At 42.6% G+C, this 24,555-nt stretch overlaps 1 protein-coding gene across 2 annotated transcripts in view; it reads right to left on the reverse strand.

Moving 5' to 3' along the window:
* Positions 1–1,516: 1,516 nt before the first annotated feature.
* Positions 1,517–24,555, reverse strand: part of znf532 (zinc finger protein 532) — a 32,216-nt gene continuing 9,177 nt past the window's right edge. For both annotated transcript variants that reach the window (XM_024012382.1, XM_070449577.1), the window contains 13 exons: positions 19,390–20,563; positions 18,733–19,140; positions 12,926–13,174; positions 12,487–12,716; positions 12,182–12,345; positions 11,650–11,978; positions 10,839–11,020; positions 8,216–8,392; positions 7,004–7,166; positions 6,475–6,738; positions 4,436–4,548; positions 4,051–4,192; positions 1,517–3,578 (listed from right to left, as the gene is read on the reverse strand). In XM_024012382.1, coding sequence (XP_023868150.1) covers positions 3,069–3,578; positions 4,051–4,192; positions 4,436–4,548; positions 6,475–6,738; positions 7,004–7,166; positions 8,216–8,392; positions 10,839–11,020; positions 11,650–11,978; positions 12,182–12,345; positions 12,487–12,716; positions 12,926–13,174; positions 18,733–19,140; positions 19,390–20,538 — 4,080 coding nt within the window. In that variant the 5' untranslated portion in view covers positions 20,539–20,563 and the 3' untranslated portion in view covers positions 1,517–3,068. The remainder of the gene's footprint in view (positions 3,579–4,050; positions 4,193–4,435; positions 4,549–6,474; positions 6,739–7,003; positions 7,167–8,215; positions 8,393–10,838; positions 11,021–11,649; positions 11,979–12,181; positions 12,346–12,486; positions 12,717–12,925; positions 13,175–18,732; positions 19,141–19,389; positions 20,564–24,555) is intronic.

A 24,555-nucleotide genomic window follows, 5' to 3' on the forward strand; every position in this document is an offset into this window, starting at 1 on the left:
AACTTGACTTGCCTAGTTAAATAAAGGTTAATTAAATGAATAGTTATTTATTTCTCTAACAACATGTATTGTCAGAGACATGACTGCATTAGTTTTTAAAACAACATGTATTGTCAGAGACATGACTGCATTAGTTTTAAAAACACCATTTCTATAACATTTCAAAAGATATTTCAATAGCTTAGCGTAGCATTCACTCATTGGTATGTGTATATGTTAATGTGTACGTTAATGTGTAGTTAATCCCATCCAAGGGTGTCATTAGGACACGCATTACATGTGTTGACGTCACAAGCAGTTTACAGACTTCTTAACTGCCAATTACATCCATGTTATGAGTCACATTTGACCTCAACACACATAATGAACTCATTTCCTGTCCAAAATGCCTAGTTGGTCTTCATGGGATTTGAATTCAATTCGATTGGATTAGATTAACAATATAGTGACGCCGTAACATTTGAATTCAAGCCTGTATGGCCTCACAAATCAGTCAATATTATGAGAGTAGATCGTTATTGCTTCATGAATAAACTTTTGAATGAATGATAATTGTGATGAAAAACCATTACATGTACCTGTTGGATCAAAAGCCATTGACAGCTGATTTAGTGTGCCGGGGGACTGGTCACTCACATCCATGTGTGAAGCCACCAATTACCACATGATTGGTCAAGCTACAGATTACCTAACCGGAAGTCATCATCACTCCACTGTGACCATTTAACTCTTAACATTATTTTAAGGTCCTAGTCACGAAATGGAAGGATGCTATCTCCCCAAGATGGTGCTACTGTGGAGGGCTAGTTGTTTGGTCCACTGCTTAACGTTGTGTTCTTTAGCAGTATATTCCATGAATGTCTCTGAGAAATGCACGCAGGACACCAGGACTTTCCTCTCAGAGCTAAAACAAGGACCTGCCCAGTGAATATGCTGCTTTAAGTGAGTACTTGACCTCTATTTGAAAAAAATAAAAGGTTTTTTATTTGATATGTACAGGCATACTAGTTTAGAGCGTTGGGCCAGTAACCGAAAGGTTGCTGGATCGAATCCTGAGCTAGCTGGTAAATATCTGTCGTTCTGCCTCTGAACAAGGCAGTTAACCCACTATTTCCCTGGTAGGCTGTCATTGGAAATAAAAATGTGTCCTTAACTGACTTGCCTAGTTAAATAAAGGTTAATTAATGAATAGTTATTTATTTCTCTAACAACATGTATTGTCAGAGCTGTAGCAGGGAAGAGAAAGGAGAGACTGTAGCAGGGAAGAGAAAGGAGAGAGTCTGTAGCAGGGAAGAGAAGACTCAGTCGGCTGTTCTAATTGCTTAAACATCCGTCTTCTCCTCCCCTTCCTCTGCACTGACTGGAACAGACTTGATGGGTAAAAGACTATATGGTGGAAGAAAGCTCATCACTGTATCATATAGTATATTATCTCAGCATTGAGATTAGATGGCAGTAGAGAGAGTATTTCCCAAGGAGGGGCTGATGCCTGATCATGTGCAGTAGACATCAGGGGCAGAGTTCAGAATTTATTATTGACATCAAGAACTGCTTCTACACAAACRTCCGACATCTCTAGCGAACAAGCAGCAAGACACATTCTAAGAAACAAATAAGAACCATCGACAGCTTCTCTCATGCACGTTGAGCACTACACAAATAGATTCATATTTCATTTTCAGAGTATWAAAAAGTTACTTCCAAAAACAATGTGTCCTTTTATGAAATACATACATGACAAAAAAAACAACATGGAAATATTTTTTTTTTACAGTATCGTGATTGTTTTCTAGTACAATTAATTTTCTCTTTTCAAATGTAAAACACATCTTGAAATGTAAAGACACTGAAATGAGGAAATGGGTTTCAATTCCAGTCTCACATTCACATTGACATTGTTTAATGCGAAGGCAAGTTTTTTCAATTTTATTGGTTCATTTACACTCTGAACTATGATCAGAGAAATGCATTGGCACCCTACAACCTTCSAAATGGTACACTTGGTGCTCAGGAAATCCAGAATCATAACTATTAGCCAGTGTAATCTTGTTAATTTGGCCAAATGAAAAGGCTGATATACAGTATGGTCAATTGAAAGGCAGAAGGCTATATACTGTATCTGTGTGTACATGCAAAGAAAGACACGTTGCTATCATCATAACTCAATTAATATCAAAACTGAGCTGCCAGAGAATAAGGAAATTGAAAAGACAAACATTCCGAGACATTCTGAAACAAAATGTCTCCGGTTTCTTTAAACAAAGAACARAACGAATTGGCCCATAGACTGACGGAATAGAGGCGTGAAATAGACAGGCTACTCTCGTGTGGTCTGGTCTGGAGTCTGGACTGATTGTCCTGACAATATGAGTAGAGTTAGGGTCAAATCCATTCTATTTCAGTCAATTGAGTCAATTCTAGAACTGACTGAATTGACAGAATTGAAACAGGATTGACCCAAACCCTGTGAGGATGACAAAGTCATGCAGAGATAAAGTGTTTCTTTATTAGCTGACCCCAGATTGGTTTGTACTGCATAGGCAATAACCATAGGAGTTGACAGGACAGCACAAACAGATCTGGGACCAGGCTAGTTTCTTCAGACATTCCATGGACATTAGCAGCAGTTATAAAAYGTAACACTGCCAATAGTTGAGAATTCATCTCCCATAACATAAACGTTTATACAGTACCTAACACTTTCCCATACTAGTGAGAAGACAACAATTGAAACCTTTTCAAAATAAACATTTTCCTACAAAAGATCTATCCAACATCCATAGAAACATCTATATCGTAAAGTGTACAAAATGTTCTCATAGATTGATTTAAATACACATACATTTACTTGAAATATATTACATATTTTAAAACACATTAGAAATGTGTATATATATTGTGTATATACTGTATATTTAATATATGTGGGTAGACGAGTCAATGGAGAATGTCTTATTCGTACTCTAGCATTTACAACGCAACATTCTGAGGCAAATTTGGTCAGAGACAACATTCTGGTAGATGCCACTATGCTTCAACAATAGTGTCCCGACTAGGCTGCTCCATCTCTATTTCTCTGTTGCGTTCAATCTCTTAGACCTGATAAAGGCCATGCCATGTGTCCTCATGTGTGTGTTCAAACTCCCCTCTGTCTCAAACATCTTGTCACACACTTTACATTTGGTCTCRGGCGTCCCGTCGTCCAGGCCGTCCCCCGAGCCGGAACCCAACTGGTTCTCTCTCTGGTTCTCATCGGCTGCAACGGTTCCATTACGTCTGGCCAGCTCCCGTGGCTCCTTCTGCTTGTGGATAATGAAAAGATGTCGGGCCAGGGAGCGGGGAGAAGTGTAGCACAGACCACACTCCCTGCACTGGAAGGAGGATCCGTCAGACTTGTGCTGCGGAATGTGGTCGTGGAAGGTGACGAGGTCCTCGGTGGTGAAGCTGCACACGGCACACTTGTGGACCTTGAACACGTTAACCTTGAGCTTCTTTAGGGGCTGGGTGGGTGTGGAGCMCCTGGAGCGAGGACCGGGAGGCCCCTCGTCATCCTGCTGCTTCCTCTTGGGGCTGAGGGCCTGCAGGGGGGCGAAATAGGGACATGAGGGTTGCTGCATGTACAGGTTGCCATTCAATCCAACACAGATAAACAATCTTTGCATTGCTGTGATTTTTAGAGGCAAATTGCCTCATGTTCGCAGAGATCACGTTTCTTTTAAACGCTGCAGATGTTAGCTCAAGCACAAATCACCTTTAAAAATCAATGGCAGTGCACAAGCCGTTAATCTGCGTTTCTTTGAATCCTGGTCATAGTATCAGGGAAAGGAACAGCACAAACTATGGATCAGTGGGTGCAGCTGATTGGTCAGTTACTGTGCCTGGTCAGGAGAGTGGGTGCAGCTCATTGGTCAGTTACTGTACCTTGTCAGGAGGGCGGGTGCAGCTCATTGGTCAGTTACTGTACCTTGTCAGGAGGGCGGGTGCAGCTCATTGGTCAGTTATTGTACCTTGTCAGAAGGGTGGGTGCAGCYGATTGGTCAGTTACTGTACCTTKTCAGGGGGGCTGTCCTCTGTGTGAGCTGGGTCTGGCGCCATCTTCCCCGCAGCATCTTTAATGCCACCATGCATCAGCTGGATGTGTTTGTCCAGCATCACACGCTTAGTGAACGTACGGTTGGGGTCTGGACAGTGACTGTGGAGTCATACAAACAGAGAGAGAGAGAGAGTTCTTAAAGAAGAGGCCATACACATTTGACATATTAAATGCTGACATGTCATCACAGGAATTTGTTGCCCTATTGAATCTGTGTAGACTGAATACTTGTGCATCCGCATGTAGGTTAAACTCATATATTCTAGTAGGAAATGCCACAATAACCGAATCCAAAAATGTAACCCCCCCCCAAAAAATGTGATCCAATCMAGCATTACTCACGGACAGGAGTAGACCTTACGTAGCCCCTTGTGTTTGATCCTGTTGTGTCGACACAGGCTGTGGGAGGAGCTGAACGACTTGTCACACTGTCGGCACGGGTGCTTCTTCAGTTGCTGCATTCATAGTGGGAGAATAAATAGAACTGAACAGTTATGGTTTGATTACKGTCACCACGGGCCTCCAGAGTGGCACAGCAGTCTGAGGCTCTGTCACTACAGACATCCAGGCTGCATCACATCCGGCCATGATTGGGAGTCCCATAGGGCGGCGCACAATTTTCCCAGCGTTGTCCGGGTTTGGGTTTGGCCGGAGTAGGCCGTCATTAAAAATAATAATTTGTTCATAACCTACTTGCCTAGTTAAATAAAAAAAATATATATATTGTTTCGACCTTTCCAATCCTCTCAGATCTACAGTTGAAGTCGGAAGTTTACATACACTTAGGTTGTCATTGTTCTTGTTAACAAACTATAGTTTTGGCCAGTCGGTTAGGACATCGACTTTGTGCATGAAAAGTAATTTTTCCAAAAATGGTTTACAGACAAAATTCCAGTGGGTCAGAAGTTTACATACACTAAGTTGACTGTGCCTTTAAACAGCTTGGAAAATTCCARAAAATGATGTCACGGCTTTAGAAGCTTCTGATAGGCTAATTGACATCATTTGAGTCAATTGGAGGTGTACCTGTGGATGTATTTCAAGCCCTACCTTCAAACCCAGTGTCTCTTTGCTTGACATCATGGGAAAATCTAAAGAAATCAGCCAATACCTCAGAAAAACAATTAGACCTCCACAAGTCTGGTTCATCCTTGGGAGCAATTTCCAAATGCCTGAAGGTGCCATGTTCATCTTTACAAACAATAGTACACAAGTATAAACACCATGGGACCACGCAGCCGTCATACCGCTCAGGAAAGAGACGCGTTCTGTCTCCTAGAGATGAACGTACTTTGGTGCGAAAAGTGCAAATCAATCCCAGAACAACAGCAAAGGACCTTGTGAAGATGCTGGAGGAAACAGGTACAAAAGTATCTATATCCACAGTMAAACGAGTCCTATATCGACATAGCCTGAAAGGCCACTCAGCAAGGAAGAAGCCACTGCTCCAAAACCGCCTTAAAAAATCCAGACTATGGTTTGCAACTGCACATGGGGACAAAGATCGTACTTTTTGGAGAAATGTCCTCTGGACAAACAAAAATAGAACTGTTTGGCCATAATGACCATCGTTATGTTTGGAGGAAAAAGGGGGAAGCTTGCAAGCCGAAGAACACCATCCCAACCATGAAGCACGGGGTGGCAGCATCATGTTGTGGGGGTGCTTTGCTGCAGGAGGGACTGGGGCACTTCACAAAATAGATGGCATCATGAGGATGGAAAATGTGGATATATTGAAGCAACATCTCAAGACATCAGTCTGGAAGTTAAAGCTTGGACGCAAATGAGTCTTCCAAATGGACAATGACCACCAAGCATACTTCCAAAGTTGTGGCAAAATGGCTTAAGGGCAACAAAGTCAAGGTATTGGAGTGGCCATCACAAAGCCCTGACCTCCATCCTATAGAAAATTTGTGGGCAGAACTGAAAAAGAGTGTGTGAGCAAGGAGGCCTACAAACCTGACTCAGTTACACTAGCTCTGTCAGGAGGAATGGGCCAAAATTCACCCAACTTATTGTGTGAAGCTTGTGGAAGGCTACCCAAAACTTTTGACCCAAGTTAAACAATTTAAAGGCAATGCTACCAAATACTAATTGAGTGTATGTAAACTTCTGACCCACTGGGAATGTGATGAAAGAAATAAAAGCTGAAATAAATAAATCTCTCTACTATTATTCTGACATTTCACATTCTTAAAATAAAGTGGTGATCCTAACTGACCTAAGATRGGGAATTTTTACTAGGATTAAATGTCAGGAATTGTGAAAAACTGAGTTTAAATGTATTTGGCYAAGGTGTATGTAAACTTCCGACTGTACACACGTACTACGGGGTATTGGCTAGGGGTTGATTTGGGATTCAAACTAGGACTACACTGTACCTTGCCATGCTCCTGCCTGACGTGGGCTACGAACACCTCTCTCTGGATGAAGAGACGGTCACAGTCTCCACATGTCCAGCCAGGGGCGGGTGGCTTCTGGGGGGCTGAGGTAGGGGTGATCTGGGMCTTTTTCAGGGGTGTAGAGGGGGCATTCTTGTCCACCCTGTCCAGACCGTTGTTGTTGGTGTTGGGGCTGGAACTGAGGGGCAGGTTGATACCCAGGTTGGGGGGACCCTCGATGGTCTTTAAGGTACCATGCATCGTCTACACAGGGATGACAAACAGCTCCGGTTCACTAACAGGCATATTAACTATTCATACAGACTGCACAAGGACAATGACTTATAATTATCAATTGCTGATTAGGATTATACACAAATATATTTCAAGTACTTGTCATTACATTGTAGTAGATTTTGAATAATTTTCTGAAAAATAGAAGTGCCTGTTATAAGTTTTTATAAGTTATATAAGTTATTTTTCCACTTCGAGCACAAGAGAAGAAGATATTTTCCCCTTCATACAGTACCTTGATGTGGTCCAACATGAGCTGTTTCTGGGCGTAGTGCATGGAGCAGTCTGGGCATTTGAAGACAGACACCTTCTGGTTGGCTATGTGTTGATCAAAGTGTGACTGAAGCAGTGTCTGCTGGGTGAACACTGTATCACACATGGAACACTTGTAGATCAACCTGGAAGACAACACAAAGAACGTTTTAACAACGTTTTCCACTTTGAGAGACATGTTGCTTGATAAAAATGAATGAGTTTCATTAAATCCTGTATACAGAAAAGGAATAAAATCAATGTTATCTCATAAAAATTATTTTTGCCAACTGTACTAATGCATTGTATATGACAACAGTACCTATCCATGTCCATGAATACACTTAATAATGTTAATGTCCATAATAGGAGTTAATGATTTATTTCAAAACAATCCGTCAGTTCAAAAGGTTTATCACAGAACCTGGCAGCACACTGTCTGTCTGTCTGTCTGTCTGTCTGTCTGTCTGTCTGTCTGTCTGTCTGTCTGTCTGTCTGTCTGTCTGTCTTGTCTGTCGTGTCTGTCTGTCTGTCTGTCTGTCTGTCGCTGTCTGTCTGGCAGCACAACTGCTCGCCAATGCACACTACTGTCTCTGTCTGTTGTCTGTCGTCTGCGTCTCGTTCTGCAGCACACTGTCGTCTGTCTGGCAGCACACTGTCTGTCTGTCTGTCTGTCTGTCTGTCTGTCTGTCTGTCTGTCTGTCTGTCTGTCTGTCTGTCTGTATGAGAGATCACCTGCCACCAGCTCCTGAACAGGTTCAGTCATCAGTGTGTGTGTGTGTGTGTGTGTGTGTTCATTAGAGTGTGTTGACGGTGTTAGGAAAAGGTCAGGGTGCTGGAAAAACACTCAGTTAAAGCTACTGTGTCTAATAACATTAAACGCAAACCCATTCAACATTGAAAATTAAGACGGTTCTGACAGGAACATGACTTGGACATGGATATCGGATAACTTTCCCTCATTAAAGCAGAATTAATTTGTGGTAAACAACTGAGGATGTTGGTGTCACCTTTCCAATCAGTGATAGAACAGCATACAGTAGAATAGAACAATAAGATCATATATTCTATTAAATAGAAGACAAAGGTCTTCAACATAGAACGAAAACTTTCTAGGATAATATCAAGTTTAGATAAATACTATACTATACTAGATCACATGAATAATGGGTTGTGAGAATCTGAAGAGACTTACTTGGGCTCTCCTATCTTGACCCCAGGGTGCTGTGTACGTGCGTGTGAGTGTGTGCCAGGAGCAGACTTGAAGGCCATGGGGCAGATGGGACACTTGTAGAAGATCTCACAGTGAGAGCTCTGGATGTGTGTCTTCAGAGCAGCCACGTCAGAGTAGATGACGCTACAGTGCACACAGCTGGAGAGAGAGAGAGAGGGGGAGAAAAAAAAATACAGTGAGCACCATAATTCATTGGACAGTGACCATTTTTCTGTTATTTTGGTTCTGTACTTTGAGTTTGAAAGGATACAATGACAATGAGGGTAAAGTGCAGACTGTCAGCTTTAATTTGAGGGTATTTTCATACATATCGGATGAACCGTTTAGAAATTATAGAAGCTTTTGTACATAGTCCCCCCCCATTTTCGGGCATCAAAAAACATTGGACAGKTTAACATAATGTAGAATAAAGTAATCATTGTTAATATTTGGTCGCATATCCTTTGCATGGAATGACTGCTTGAAGTCTGCGATGCATCGACATCACCAGAYGCTGGGTATCTTCCCTGGTGATGCTCTGCCAGGCCTGTACTGCAGCAATCTTCAGTTCCTGCTTGTTTCGGGGACTTATTGCCTTCAGTCTCCTCTTCAGCATGTAAAATGCATGTTCAATTGGATTTCGATCCGGTGATTGACTTGGCCAGTCAAGGATTTTCCACTTTTTGGCCATCAAAAACCCCTTCGTTGCTCTAGCAGTATGTTTAGGGTCATTGTCTTGTTGCATGATGAAGTGCCGTCCAATGAGTTTGGAGGCATTTGGTTTTATCTGAGCAGATAAAATATTTCTGTAGACTTCAGAATTCATTGTTCTACTTCTGTCTACAGTCACATCATCGATGAAGACAAGTGAGCCTGTTCCACTGGCAGCCATACAGGCCCAAGCCATAACACCCCCTCCACCATGTTTCACGGATGAGGTGGTATGCTTTGGATCATAGGCATGTCCTTTTTTTCTCCACACTTTCCTATTTCCATCACTCTGGTACATACATGTTAATATTTGTCTAATCTGTCCACAATACTTTTTTTCCAGAACTCTTGGGGCTATTTTAGGTGCTTTTTAGCAAACTGTAATCTCACCTTTCTGTTATTCAGGCTTATCAGTGGTTTGCATCWTGTAGCGTACCCTCTGTAGTCCTGCTGGTGTAGTCTTCCACGTATGGTAGACTTTGTCACATCTACACCTGCATCCAGGAGAGTGTTTTTGATCTGTTGGGCTGTTGTCAGAGGGTTTTCTTCACCATAGAGAGTATTCTCCGGTYATCCTGTCACGCCCTGGCCATAAAGAGGCTTTTATTYTCTATTTTGGTTAGGCCAGGGTGTGACTAGGGTGGGCATTCTAGTTTCTTTATTTCTATGTTTTCTGTTTCTATGTTTTGGCCGGGTATGGTTCTCAATCAGGGACAGCTGTCTATCGTTGTCTCTGATTGGGAGTCATACTTAGGCAGCCTTTTTTCCTTTGTATTTTGTGGGTAGTTATCTTTGTTAGTGGCACTATAGCCCTAGTAAGCTTCACGGTCGTTTCTTTGTTTCTTGTTTTGTTGGCGACATTTACATAAATAGAGGAAAATGTACGCTCATCACGCTGCACCTTGGTCCGGTCATTTCCACCTAGACGACGTTCGTGACACATCCACTACAGTGGTCTTCCTCAGTCTACCGGGTCTTTTGACATAATTGAGTTCACCGCTTGTTTTTTTCTTGTTAATGATGAACCAAACTGTTGACTTGGGCATGCCCAGGGTTTTTGCAATGTTCCTGATTGATTGATTTTCATTTCTGAGCCTTATGACGGCCAGCTTCATTTGCATCAACACTGCTGTCTTTCTCATGTTGTCACACCCCAACAACAACCTCCAAAGGCAATAGCAAAGTCTAGAATCAATACTATTCATCAACAGCTCTCCTGCATTCACTAACGACACAAATGAATACACCTGCCTAACGACACATCTGTGAAGCCAATTCAACAAATACTTGTAGTACCTTAAAATGGGGGGGGACCATGTACAAAAGGTGCTGTMATTTCTAAATGGTTCATCCGATATGTATGAAAATACCCTCAAATTATAGCTGACTGTCTGCTCTTCACCCTCATTGTATCCTTTCAAACTCAAAGTGCTAGAGTACAGAACCAAAATAACAAAAGAAGTATGGTGCTCACTGTATATATATAAAACAAAAATATACAGGACCTTTTAACTCAACATTTTGGATGATTTTGATACTCAATGCAAGTTACAAATCAACTGACATTGTAATTACTGTGATTAGCAAGTGGCACCTTGATATGTGAAATAAATCATTTTCAGTGTGGAGACTTAAAGGTGACATTATCAAACAACTACAGTATTGCCTCTTCCAAGTGTGCACCCTCCACATTGGGARGAGCCGATATTGGCGGTCTCGTTGCTGTTGATTTCTGTAGGAAGAAAGTCGCCCTTCTGWATGACGTCATATTGCTACGTCTACCTGCGTGGACCTTTTAAACAAAAGTCATCTGACTGCTTCTAAAGAAAATCTCTAGAGAAGAAGAGGAAACAGAAGTGTTTCCTGTTCAGGCAGGAAGTAATGTCAGACTGACCGGTAGCCCACCCTGCGGGTGTAGTGCAGACAGTTCCTGGTCACATGGGACTGGAAGTGGATTGAGCGGCAGATAGCSCCACACTCAGGGCAGATGTAGGGAGACTTGTGCTGGTGGATCCGTTGGTGCGACGCAAAGCTGCACACGTTAGGTAGTAGCATTTGGCAGATAGTGCAGGTTTTCTACAGACGTAAACAGAGACAAAAATACACAAAACGGTATTATAATGCTCTAGGAGGAATGCAATCTTTGAGAGTTGGTGCAATATGGAGTTAAATTAACAAAACATTTGACAATTTACATCATTAGCTGGGGCTATAAAGGGATCATATGATGAAAAGCACAATGCCATTAAAGATGGCATCTGCAGTACAGGGAAACAGCGCCACTGGCCGCCCCACCACAGTTGTTGAGCGTCGTGCAGCATGATGAAAACAAGGCAGTACATATTAAGCTCTTCTGTCGAGGCGTGCAATGATGTCAGAAAGGGGGGAAACAGCGTTCTTTGTTTGCAGTAACTTCTTTGTTGTAATATCACAGATGGACGTGGTTAATTTACCATAAAGGATTCCAGCTTTAATATATATATATATTTTTTCAATTATTATATATTAAATCAAAACGAAAAGTACAAGAGGTTTGGAGTGTAAAAGGGAGTGTTGATTAGAAGTGGTGACACAGTGGGTGTGACTCACAGAAATACAAAATAGACAAGGGAAGTTTTAAAAGAGTAAGAAAACACTCACACAACACCGGCTTATAGACATACACACAGTAACCACACATACACACAGTAACCACACATACACACCTGTCCGCTGGACTCTGGAGCCTGCTGATAGTGCATTGCTAGAGAGTTCTCATCCAGGAACATCTCGCTGCACTCTAAACACTTCAGACTGGTTCTGCAGAGCCGGGACACATCCTCATCCAGGGGCATGGCAGCAACCGGAGGGGCGTTGGAGGGGGCACAGATCACCGCTGCCTGGGCCTGAGGACCAGCACCCTTCCCTAGGTAGTGGCCGGTGGAGCTGTAGGTAGATCCAGCGGTGGTGGCGGAGGATAGCGGAGGTGATGTAATGATCATCTGGTCTGTAGGGATGGGCTTGAGGATGAGGTGGGAACACTGCATAACCACCCCTTTGAGGAGAAGAGAAGAAGAGACGAGGTGAGAAGACAAGAGGAGAGGAGACAAAAGGAGAGGAGAGAAGACAAGAGGAGATGAGAGGAGAGAAGAAAAGAGGAAAGGACAAGAGGAGATTTTATTAGTCTCAATTTAGAAGCATTGCAGAGTATCAATGGCAGTGAATGCTTTAGGCATTTCATGTATGAAGAAAAGTCACCTTTGTCCTTGTGTCCCCGGGCGTGAGAGAGCAGACTGCACTTGTTGTAGAAGACCAGGTTCTTGACACAGTGGTTGCAGGTGACCTCGATGCGGACACTGCGACGGTCGTAATGCTGGCTCAGGCTTCTCTCCAGGGCAAACGAGTCACCGCACTCCAGGCACCTGTAAATAATCATATAAATGAATATACATTAATTCAAACATGTATATTATATACACTGCATTTCAAGAAGCCCAAGGACACTGTATAATTTTTGAGGGGAAGAAACAATTAAAATGCTATATAGCTAGCTAGCATTTTACCTATAGCCGCGGGAGGGTAGGGAGATACAGGCRGCCGAGGGGGGGCTGAGGTTGGGAACGTAGACTGGGACGGGGTTGATGCTGCTCAGGACCTTATTGAAGGCCTCCACTACAGAACTCTGGGAGCTGGCTAACACCTGGACTCTAGAGACACCCTTCTTCTGGGCCTGGGCAGCCAGCAGGGCTTGCTTCACCGGCTGCTGCCCCTGGGGCTTGGAGCTGGACAGCACCTGATGAAACGAACAGACATTCAAGAAGTTACTGAATGAAATGTTCGGGATTTATTGTTGTTATTAATCTATTGAGTTATTTATTTATTGGAATGATTCCTCATGTTTATTTCATTATTACTGTATGACGTTATATGTTGTTGTCTATAGCGTGTTAGCATAGAAGATTAGTTCTGATGTACAAAATGAGGTATCTTAATAAACCAAACCTGGTGGAGCTCAGAAACAGAGGTGGTCTTGGTCAGGGGGAGTAGGTTGAGGTTGGTGAGGTGGACAGTCTTCGGCACGGTGAGTTTGGCGTTTGCCAGGCTGGATACRGGCACCATGACRGTCTGCTGTTGTTGTTGATGGATGGCGTTGGCAGCTTTGAGGATGGCGCTGCTGGCACTCTGTACCGACGCAGCGGGGATCACTGTGGCTTTGACCATGGTGTTGTTGGCCAGCTTTAGGTTAATGACCTGAGTAGGGGGAGGAGAGGATGGGAAATACAATTGTATTTGTTCATTGTAGACTAACAGTGAAATGCATACTTATGGGTGATTTTCCAACAATGCAGAGTTAAGGAAAAAACATTTATTACAAAAATTTAAAGCCACACCAGGAATAAACACACAGTGAATAACGAATAACAATAACATCAAATAACATGGCTATGTACAGGGAGTACCAGTACGAGTGGATGTGCAGGTAAGAGGTAATTGACGTACACTACTGTTGAAAAGTTTGGGGTCACTTAGAAATGTCCTTGTTTTCATGAAAACATACATGAAATGAGTTGCAAAATGAATAGTCGAAATATAGTCTGTTGACAAGGTTATAAATAATGACTTTAATTGAAATAATAATTGTGTCCTTTCAAACTTTGCTTTCGTCAAATAATCCTCCATTTGTAGCAATTACAGCCTTGCAGACCTTTGGCATTCTAGTTGTCAATTTGTGTGAGGTAATCTGAAAAGACTTTCACCCCATGCTTCCTGAAGCACCTCCCACAAGTTGATTGGCTTGATGGGCACTTCTTACGTACCATACGGTCAAGCTGCTTCCCACAACAGTCTCAATGGTTGAGATCCGGTGACTGTGCTGGGCCACTCCTTTATTAGACAGAATACCAGCTGACTGCTTCTTCCCTAAATAGTTCTTGCATAGTTTGTAGCTGTGCTTTGGGTCATTGTCCTGTTGTAGGAGGAAATTGGCTCCAAATAAGCGCCGTCCACAGGGTATGGCATGGCRTTGCAAAACGGAGTGATAGCCTTCCTTCTTAAAGATCYCTTTTTACCCTGTACAAATCTCMCACTTTACTACCACCAAAGCTACCGCAGACTATCACATGGCCTCCACCATGCTTGACAGATGGTGTCAAGCACTCCTCCAGCATCTTTTCATTTTTTCTGCGTCTCACGAATGTTATTCTTTGTGATCCGAACACCTCAAACTTAGATTCGTCTGACCATAACACTTTTTTCCAATCTGCCTATGTCCAGTGTCTGTGTTCTTTTGCCCATCTTAATCTTTTATTGGCCAGTCTGAGATATGGCTTTTTCTTTGCAACTCTGCCTAGAAGGCCAGCATCCCGGAGTTACCTCTTCACTGTTGACTTTGAGACTGGTGTTTTGCGGGTACTATTTAATKAAGCTGCCAGTTGTGGTCTTGTGAGGCGTCTGTTTCTCAAACTAGACACTCTAATGTACTTGTCCTCTTGCTCAGTTGTGCACCGGGGCCTCCCACTCCTCTTTCTATTCTGGTTAGAGCCAGTTTGCTCTGTTCTGTGAAGGGAGCAGTACACAGYGTTGTACGAGATCTTCAGTTTCTTGGCAATTTCTCGCATGGAATTGCCTTCATTTCTCAGAACAAGAATAGACTGACGAGTTTCAGAAGAAGTTTCTTTGTTTCTGACAATTTGAGCCTGTAATCCAACCCACAAATGCTGATGCTCCAGATAAATCAACTAGTTCTAAAAAGGCCAGTTTTTTGCCTTCTTTAATTAGAAACAACAGTTTCAGCTGTGCAATCATAGCCAATTAGTTCAATCTTCTTTCATCAGACCAGAGAATCTTGTTTCTCATGTGTCTAAGCCAGGGCCTGTATCATCGGATGGGGCCACAGTGTCTCCTGACCCCTCCTGTCTCAGCCTCCATATTTTATGCTGCAGTAGTTTATGTGTCGGGGGCTAGGGTCAGTCTGTTATATCTGGAGTACTTCTCCTGTCTTATCCGGTGTCCTGTGTGAATTATAGTATGCTCTCTCTAATTCTCTCTTTCTTTCTTTCTCTCTCTCGGAGGACCTGAGCCCTAGGACCATGCCTCAGGACTACCTGGCATGATGACTCTTGCTGTCTCCCAGTCCACCTGGCCGGTGCTGCTGCTCCAGTTTCAACTGGTCTGCCTGCACGCGTATGGAACCCTGTAACTCTCTAGAGACAGCAGGAGCGGTAGAGATACTCTTAATGATCGGCTATGAAAAGCCAACTGACATTTATTCCTGAGGTGCTGAACCTGTTGCACCCTCACAACTACTGTGATTATTATTATTGACCATGCTGGTCATTATGAACATTTGAACATCTTGGCCATGTTTTGCATATATCTCCACCTGGCACAGCCAGAAGAGGACTGGCCACCCCTCATAGCCTGGTTCCTCTCTAGGTTTCTTCCTAGGTTGGCCTTTCTAGGGAGTTTTTCCTAGCCACCGTGCTTCTACACCTGCATTGCTTGCTGTTTGATTTTAGGCTTGGTTTCTGTACAGACTTTGAGATATCAGCCTGATGTAAGAAGGCTATATAAATACATTGATTTGAATTTGATTTGATTTAAGAGTCTTTAGGTGCCTTTTGCCAAAAAAAATATCTTTATTTAACTAGGCAAGTAAGTTAAGAACAAATTCTTATTATTAGGCAGGTGTTAGCCTTTCACAATCATGTTCAAATCAGTGAATTACCACAGGTGGACTCCAATAAAGTGTGAGAAACATCTCAAGGATGACAAGAGAATGATTTATTTCAGTTTTTATTTCTTTCATCACATTTCCAGTGGGTTAGAAGTACATACACTCAATTAGTATTGGTAGAATTGCCTTTAAATTGTTTAACTTGGGTCAAACGTTTTGGTAGCCTTCCACAAGCTTCCCACAATAAGTTGGGTGAATTTTGGCCCATTCCTCCTGACCGAGCTGGTGTAACTGAGTCAGGTTTGTAGGCCTCCTTGCTCGTAACGCTTTTTCAGTTCTGCCCACAAATTTCTATAGGATTGAGGTCAGGGCTTTGTGACGGCCACTCCAATACCTTGACTTTGTTGCCTTAAGCCATTTTGCCACAACTTGGAAGTATGCTTGAGGGGTCATTGTCCATTTGGAAGACCCATTTGCGTCCAAGCTTTAACTTCCTGACTGATGTCTTGGATGTGCTTCAATATATCCACATAATTTTCCTACCTCATGATGCCATCTATTTTGTGAAGTGCACCAGTCACTCCTGCAGCAAAGCACACACACACAAAATGATGCTGGCACCCCGTGCTTCACGTTTGGGATGGTGTTCTTCGGCTTGTAAGCATCCCCCTTTTTCCTCCAAACAAAACGATGGTCATTATGACCAAACAGTTCTATTTTTGTTTCATCAGACCAGAGGACATTTCTCCAAAAAGTACTATCGTTGTCCCCATGTGCAGTTGCAAACCGTAGTCTGGCTTTTTTGGCAGTTTTGGAGCAGTGGCTTCTTCCTTGCTGAGGGCCTTTCAGGTTATGTCGATATAGGACTCGTAGATACTTTTGACCTGTTTCCTCCAGCATCTTCACAAGGTCCTTTGGTGCTGTTCTGGGATGATTTGCACTTTTCGCACCAAAGTACGTTCATCCCTAGGAGACAGAACGCGTCTCCTTCCTGAGCGGTATGACGGCTGCGTGGTCCCATGGTGTTTATACTGCGTACTGTTGTTTGTACAGATGAACGTGTACCTTCAGGCGTTTGGAAATTGCCTCCAAGGATGAACCAGACTTGTGGAGGTTACAATTGCTTTTCTGAGGTCTTGGCTGATTTCTTTTGATTTTCCCATGATGTCAAGCAAAGAGGCACTGGTTTGAAGGTAGCCTTGCAATACATCCACAGGTACACCTCCAACTGACTCAAATGATGCCAATTAGGCTATCAGAAGCTTCTAAAGCCATGACATCATTTTCTGGCATTTTCCAAGCTGTTTAAAGGCACAGTCAACTTAGTGTATGTAAACTTCTGACCCACTGGAATTGTGATACAGTGAATTATAAGGGAAATAATCTGCCTGTAAACAATTGTTAGAAAAATGACTTGTGTCATGCACAAAGTAGATGTCCTAACCGACTGGCCAACTGTATAATATATATACAGTACCGGTCAAACATATTGACACACACCACAGTACTCATTCATGGGTTTTCTTTATTTTTTTTACTATTTACTATTACTACTAGTAGAATAATAGTGAACACATCAAAACTATGAAATAACACATGGGAATCATGTTGTAACCAAAAAGTGTTAAACAAATAAAAATATATTTTAGTATTTGAGATTCTTCAAAATAGCACACCCTTTGACTTGATGACAGCTTTGCACACTCTTGGCATTCTCTCAACCAGCTTCATGAGGTAGTCACCTGGAATGCATTTCAATTAACAGGTGTGCCTTGTTAAAAGTTAATTTATGGAATTTCTTTCCTTCTTAATGCGTTCGAGTCAGTCAGTTGTGTTGTGTCAAGGTAGGGGTGGTAAACAGAAGMTAGCCCTATTTGGTAAAAGACCAAGTTCAAACATTCCCATATACAGTGACCTCCATAATTATTSGGACAGTGAAGCATTGTTTCTTCTTTGGCTCTATACTACAAAATATGAGGTTAAAGTGCAGACTGTTAGATTTAATTTGAGGACATTTTCATCCATATTGGGTGAACCATTTTGTTCCCCTAAACTAGTCCCCACCCCCCCCCAATTTAAGAGTAGCAAAAGTATTGGGACAAACACTAACACTGTATTAAAGTAGTAGTCAACACATCCATCAACACAGGGGCCACTCAGGGGTATGTGCTTTGTTCTCTGTCGTCTCTGGGGACTGGGGAGAAAGTGCAACATCTCTCCCCAAATATGGGGAAGATTTTCTGTGCAAAAKTTCYAAATGACATCWGTTTGACCGGATGTAAGGTAAWAGAAAGCTGTGTAAAACGACCCAACATGTTTCTGATTAGATTTCAGTTCAGCTTGGATGCATATTTAATGTGGTTGAAATACTATCAGCTTTTATTGACGCTGATAAAAGACAGCACCTCTACAAACGATCCCTAACTGTGCATTTGCATTCTCTCAAGATGCTGAAAGAAAGTTCATAGACCTACAGTCAGTGTCCAGATTACAGTTCCCATTTAACGATGAGTGAGACGCACAAATGTCACACCTCCCAAAAAATGCAAACCTCCCSTGTTATTGTAATGCTGAGGGGTATGATATTGGTGCGTCTGTAACTTSTCACACATCATTTTTAAYGATTCATTCAGGATTATCCGTAATCATGGTAGCATCCACATTAATGTAGAASTGTTTAGAAACATATTAWATTCATGTTTYAYAATAAAAATTACTCCAAAATGACACAGTAYATTATTTACCATTCATTTCTATTGGGCTAAAATGTTCATGTAACAACCAAAACAAAAAGCAAATACATCCAACAAATTCGTAGTCACAAGCTTGATGTAGTCATTACTGTGCTATACTTCACTTTTTACTACTTTAATAAACATTTAAGTGAATTTGTCCCAATAATTTTGCTCCCCTAAAATGGGGGGACTACTGTATGTACAAAAAGTGATATAATTTCTAAACTGTTCACCCGATATGGATGAAAATACCCTCAAATTAAATCTGACAATCTGCATATTAACCTCATAGTCATTGTTTGATTTCAAATCCAAACTGCTGGAGTGCAGAGCCAAAGCAAAATAGTCACTGTCCCAATACTTACAGAGGGCACTGTACAAAGAAAAAGGTTGGTTACCTGGGAACCCGCCGTCTTGACTGCCGACACAGGGAGGAAAGCAGTGGCCACAGGTTTGATGGTCATCTGCTTGTTGATCTCTATGGCAACACCTGGGCCTCCTCCTGGGGTGGTGGTGGGCAGGGAGGAAGTCCGCGTCGAGTTCGGRGAGGACAGGAAGGAGGAGACCATGATGGAAGACCCTCTCTTCAGGCGTTCAGGGTCTGACTCTACCTGGGCCAACGGCAGCACTCTGGTGACGGTGCGTTTGATCTGGCCAGAGGAGGTCTTAATGGTTTTGATCCGGACCTTTGGAATGACGGGTGTGGAGGGGGAGGAGGAGGGGGAACCAGAGCCTCTACTGCTGTCCTCGCTGGTGGTTGGGCTGTCGGGGCCCTCTGGCTGTTTGGACTGCAGCCTCCTGGCCACCTAGGATAGGATAGAATAGGATAGGATTAACTTTATTGTCCCCGGGCGGAAATTTGTCTGGGACAAATTATGCAGTCTGGACAAGTTATGCAGTCTGTTGTGGACAGACTGCATAACATAAATGGTACCGTAGTAGTTAATGGAGCATCTGACCCTTCCTAGAGGTTAGTCTTAGACACATAGTACTGACGTATACAAGTAGACAGTACAGTAAAACAGTTACACACTTGACATATACACAATCCATACCTCCAGAGCTGAGGGGGACTCCTGGTCTGGGGGCTTCTCCGGGACCAGGTCCCTGGGGTTCTCCCTCTCCTTGGCCTCCTTGGGGGCTTCCCTCTGGGTGTGGATGTCAGGGATGGTGGTGAATGAGTCTCTCTGGGTGGTAGGGGGGGACTCAGAGACTACAGAGTTAGTGGTGTCTGATACTGTGGCTTTCTTAGCACTGAGAGCTGCTATAGCAGCAATGCAGGAAGAAAGTTTGTCTGATGAATTGGCTTGTTTGGCCTGGGAGAGACTGGTGGACACAGCCTGGACACAGGGCTCCCCAGCCTCCCTCCSTGACCCCTCCTGGGTGCGAGGGGCCGTTGTCTCTTTGGCTTTCTCTTCTTCAAGTTTCCTTGATTTAGAGGAGTCGTAAAGGTTCAGACTAACAGTGACCAAAGTCTTGTTGTTGTTTTTATCAAGTTTTGATTTGTCGCAGTCTCCATTGGACTTGTTCGCAGGTTTGGCCGTGCTATGAGAGTCTGCCAGTACGGCTTTTGTGGTCAGCTGCTCATCTCTCTTGGCAGGTGGTTCTGTCAGAGGGTTTGTCCTAAAAAATGGCAGGGCGCTCTGCTTGACCCTGTCCAGAGAGTCATCAACTTCAATCTTATCGTCATCGTCAAACTCCTCAGCGCTGGAAATGGGACTGAACTGGTTAAAAGTAGAGTGGGAGATGAAGTTGGAGCTAATAGCCAATCCATGATGAGCCTCCACATCTCTCAGAGTCTTTTCGGCTCCGTTGTTCTTACTGTACCGGTCGTTAGGTGACATTGACAGGTACCCGTTATGAAGCCCATTGTGGTTCACCATGGTGGTTGGTTCAGCCTGAACCACATCCTCTGGTCGTGTGTGTTCTTCACCGCCGGCGTCCATTTTGTGGACATTCTTGACGATGACGCTGACGCCCACGTCTGGAGCTCCAGAGGGGGTGTGTGCCTCGTCCTCGTGGGGGACGCTTGGGTGTTTSAGCTGGCCATCRTGGGGGTGCTCGTGGGGKACGCTGGGGTGTTTCAGCTGGCCATCGTGGGGGTCCTCGTGGCCTGACTCTATGGCTGTCTTCGGGTCCACCATGTCTGGGATGTCGAAGGCTGCCAGGAGGTCGTCAAAGTCTGGGGTCTTCATATCGCCCATGTTTTTGGTGTGATGATGCAAGAACCTGGAAGAGATATAACGAAAAAATACAACTAGTTAGCTAGTACACAAATTAACACACAAACTCATTAAATCTGAATAATATTGTCAACACACAAAAGAAGGGTGAGGAGAACGATTAAGCCTCCAGATTCCACCCATAATTCCATTGGAGTGCTAATGTACCTATTTTAAACAAAGTCATGACAAGCATTCATGGTTTTGACTAGGTGGTATACAGCTATGACCGGAAGGGACTTTTTCATAGCAGGTTAGGATAACTAATGTAGCAGGTTAGAAGAACTAAATGTAGCTAATTTTCCTCCAACATCGGACACCCCCTAACTTCGGACACTCTCTAGAGGTTGGATGATTAAATCACCGAGCTCAACATTTAAATGGACTCGAAAATAACGGTACATTTTGGGACTGAAGACACGCTTCTAGCTAGCTGACCACAGATTTCCATTGCAGTTTATGTAAGTTAAGTTAGTTTTGGAGAGTTTTCAAATATATATATATACACTGCTCAAAAAAATAAAGGGAACACTTAAACAACACAATGTAACTCCAAGTCAATCACACTTCTGTGAAATCAAACTGTCCACTTAGGAAGCAACACTGATTGACAATAAATTTCACATGCTGTTGTGCAAATGGAATAGACAAAAGGTGGAAATTATAGGCAATTAGCAAGACACCCCCAATAAAGGAGTGATTCTGCAGGTGGTGACCACAGACCACTTCTCAGTTCCTATGTGGACAGTCTGACCGTTTGAGCAGACACATGCACATTTGTGGCCTGCTGGGGGTCATTTTGCAGGGCTCTGGCAGTGCTACGCCTTGCACAAAGGCGGAGGTAGCGGTCCTGCTGCTGGGTTGTTGCCCTCCTACGGCCTCCTCCACGTCTCCTGATATACTGGCCTGTCTCCTGGTAGCGCCTCCATGCTCTGGACACTACGCTGACAGACACAGCAAACCTTCTTGCCACAGCTCGCATTGATGTGCCATCCTGGATGAGCTGCACTACCTGAGCAACTTGTGTGGGTTGTAGACTCCGTCTCATGCTACCACTAGAGTGAGAGCACCGCCAGCATTCAAAAGTGACCAAAACATCAGCCAGGAAGCATAGGAACTGAGAAGTGGTCTGTGGTCACCACCTGCAGAATCACTCCTTTATTGGGGGTGTCTTGCTAATTGCCTATAATTTCCACCTTTTGTCTATTCCATTTGCACAACAGCATGTGAAATTTATTGTCAATCAGTGTTGCTTCCTAAGTGGACAGTTTGATTTCACAGAAGTGTGATTGACTTGGAATTACATTGTGTTGTTTAAGTGTTCCCTTTATTTTTTTGAGCAGTGTATATATACACACACACACACACACACACACACACACACACACACATTTTGTGGGACATGCTGTATATTGTCAAATTCGACTGCGCGACAGACCACACATCATTTTATATCCMACTTTTTACCTAAATTATTCATACTTATTTATATGTTAGTATTAAACTATTATCTACTTTCTCAAAACATAAGATTAATCTGTAAAATAAACGAGACATTATTTGGTTACAACACTGAAGAAGATGTTGGTGAAGAACCATTTTTAAGAGTCTACAGGAGGGGGCACCAGGCTACGCAATGAAAAGTTGACAGGCAAGTCATTTTTTTTTTTACTGAAAGGCTAGCCAACTATCTAGTAAACACTTCGGACACGAGGTTGGTGTCTCTTTTTTGAACAAAATTAAACGGATATATCTTGTAATTGAACAAAATAGTAAGGTGTCCAATAACTGGAGACTGTATGCCTATAATACAGGAGGTAATTCTTTGCTAAACCGCTTATCAAAAAGCTGATGCAGTAGTAGTAGTATTTCCACTGAAATGTCAAACATGCTAATTACTAACCCGTTAGCTAACATTTTTACGACACCAATAATCACAAAATATTGATAGCTCGATCACGAGATAACACTGATGAAGGTAATATATTTCTTAAACGCTGTTGAATACGCCAATAATAAGGGGTGCTACGCTAGCAGGTTAGGATAACTAATGTAGCATGTTAGGATAACTAAATGTAGCAGGTTAGGATAACTAAATGTAGCAGGTTAGGATAATTAAATGTAGCAGGTTAGGATAACTAAATGTAGCAGGTTAGAACTAACGTAGCAGGTTAGTATAACTAAATGTAGCAGGTTTAGTGTAACTAAATGTTCAGCTTAGGATAACTAAATTAGCAGGTTAGAACTAACGTAGCAGGTTAGTAACAACTAAATGTAGCAGGTTAGTATACTAAATGTATCAGGTTAGGAATAATAAATGTAGCAGGTTAGAACTAACGTAGCAGGTTAGAACTAACGTAGCAGGTTAGTATAACTAAAGTAGCAGGTTAGAACTAATGTAGACGTTGATAACTAATGTAGCAGGTTAGAACTAAAGTAGCAGGTTAGAACTAACGTAGCAGGTTAGTATAATAAAGTAGCAGGTTAGAACTAATGTAGCAGGTTAGGATTAACTAAATGTAGCAGGTTTGAACTAACATAGCAGGTTAGAAATAACGTAGCAGTTAGTATAACTAAAGTAAGCAGGTTAGAATAAATGTAGCAGGTTAGTATATACTAAATGTCAGGTTAGTATAACTAAGTAGCAGGTTGTATAACTAAATGTAGGGCGGTTAGTATAACTAAATGTAGCAGGTTAGAACTAATGTAGCAGGTTAGTATAACTAAATGTAGCAGGTTAGTATAACTAAATGTAGCAGGTTAGTATAACTAATKTAGCAGGTTAGTATAACTAATGTAGCAGGTTAGTATAACTAATGTAGCAGGTTAGGAGAACTAAATGTAGCRGGTTAGGAGAACTAAATGTAGCAGGTTAGTATAACTAAATGTAGCGGGTTAGTATAACTAAATGTAGCGGGTTAGGAGAACTAAWTGTAGCGGGTTAGGAGAACTAAATGTAGCGGGTTAGGAGAAATAGGTTAAGGTTAGGAAAGAGGTTAGGGTTAGCTGAAATGTTCTCCTAACCTGCTTCGAAAATTCACTTCGGGCTCCCGAGTGGCGCAGCGATCTAAGGCACTGCATCTCAGTGCTAGAGGCATCACTGCAGACACCCTGGTTCGAATCCAGGCTATATCACAACYGGCTGTGATTGGGTGTCCCATAGGGCGGTGCACAATTGGCCCAGCGTCGTCTGGGTTTGGCCGGTGTAGGCAGTCATTGTAAATAAGAATTTGGTCTTAACTGACTTGCCTTGATAAATTAGAAAATATACTCCATCTAGTCACAACCAGCATTCAGACATGCAACAAATTCCCTAGTTAATTTGGTTGGCATCCTAAGTATGGTGGCTAATAACGCACACTCTAAATCAGTAATGCCTTTCAAGGCCACATGGAGTGCTATTGTATACATTTTAAACAGAGTCACGACAAGCATTCAGCATACCTATCATTCAGACATGGCACATTCTTGACATACAAATCTGGGGAGAATGACTGCTCACTCTCATTGAAGCCACAGAGGTTCAAGGCCCACCGCAGTACTGCAGGCATTTTTAGCGGGTACATTCTAGATATTTTTTAAGACAATCATGGTCCCAATAATTGCTTTTAATACACCACATGCATGTCCTTGAACCGATTATTTTAATATCGCACACAGAAATTATAAAAAAGAGGAAGAGGCGAAGCGAGAGAGATAACTGGGCCCAAAATCTGCTCTTCACCAGCAGGTGGCATTTATTTGATTTTATTTGCTCACCAAGCACGTTTTTGTATGRAGGTCAATGAGAGAGTGTAGAATTTGGTTAACGAAAAATGTAATGACTAATTTGCTACCTGTGGCTTATTTAATTGAATATACTTTTTTAAATGATTATGTTGTTCCGAGTGTACTGATAAGTAGGATATGTGATATCCTGGCAACTTTGAGAAAAAAACCTTCATATTGGAGTTGTGCCTGGTCGTCACTAGTTACCACAAACACAAAGTCATAAACCCT

The sequence above is a fragment of the Salvelinus sp. IW2-2015 genome, linkage group LG20 (genome assembly GCF_002910315.2).
Source record: "Salvelinus sp. IW2-2015 linkage group LG20, ASM291031v2, whole genome shotgun sequence".
Classification (NCBI taxonomy): Eukaryota; Metazoa; Chordata; class Actinopteri; order Salmoniformes; family Salmonidae; genus Salvelinus; species Salvelinus sp. IW2-2015.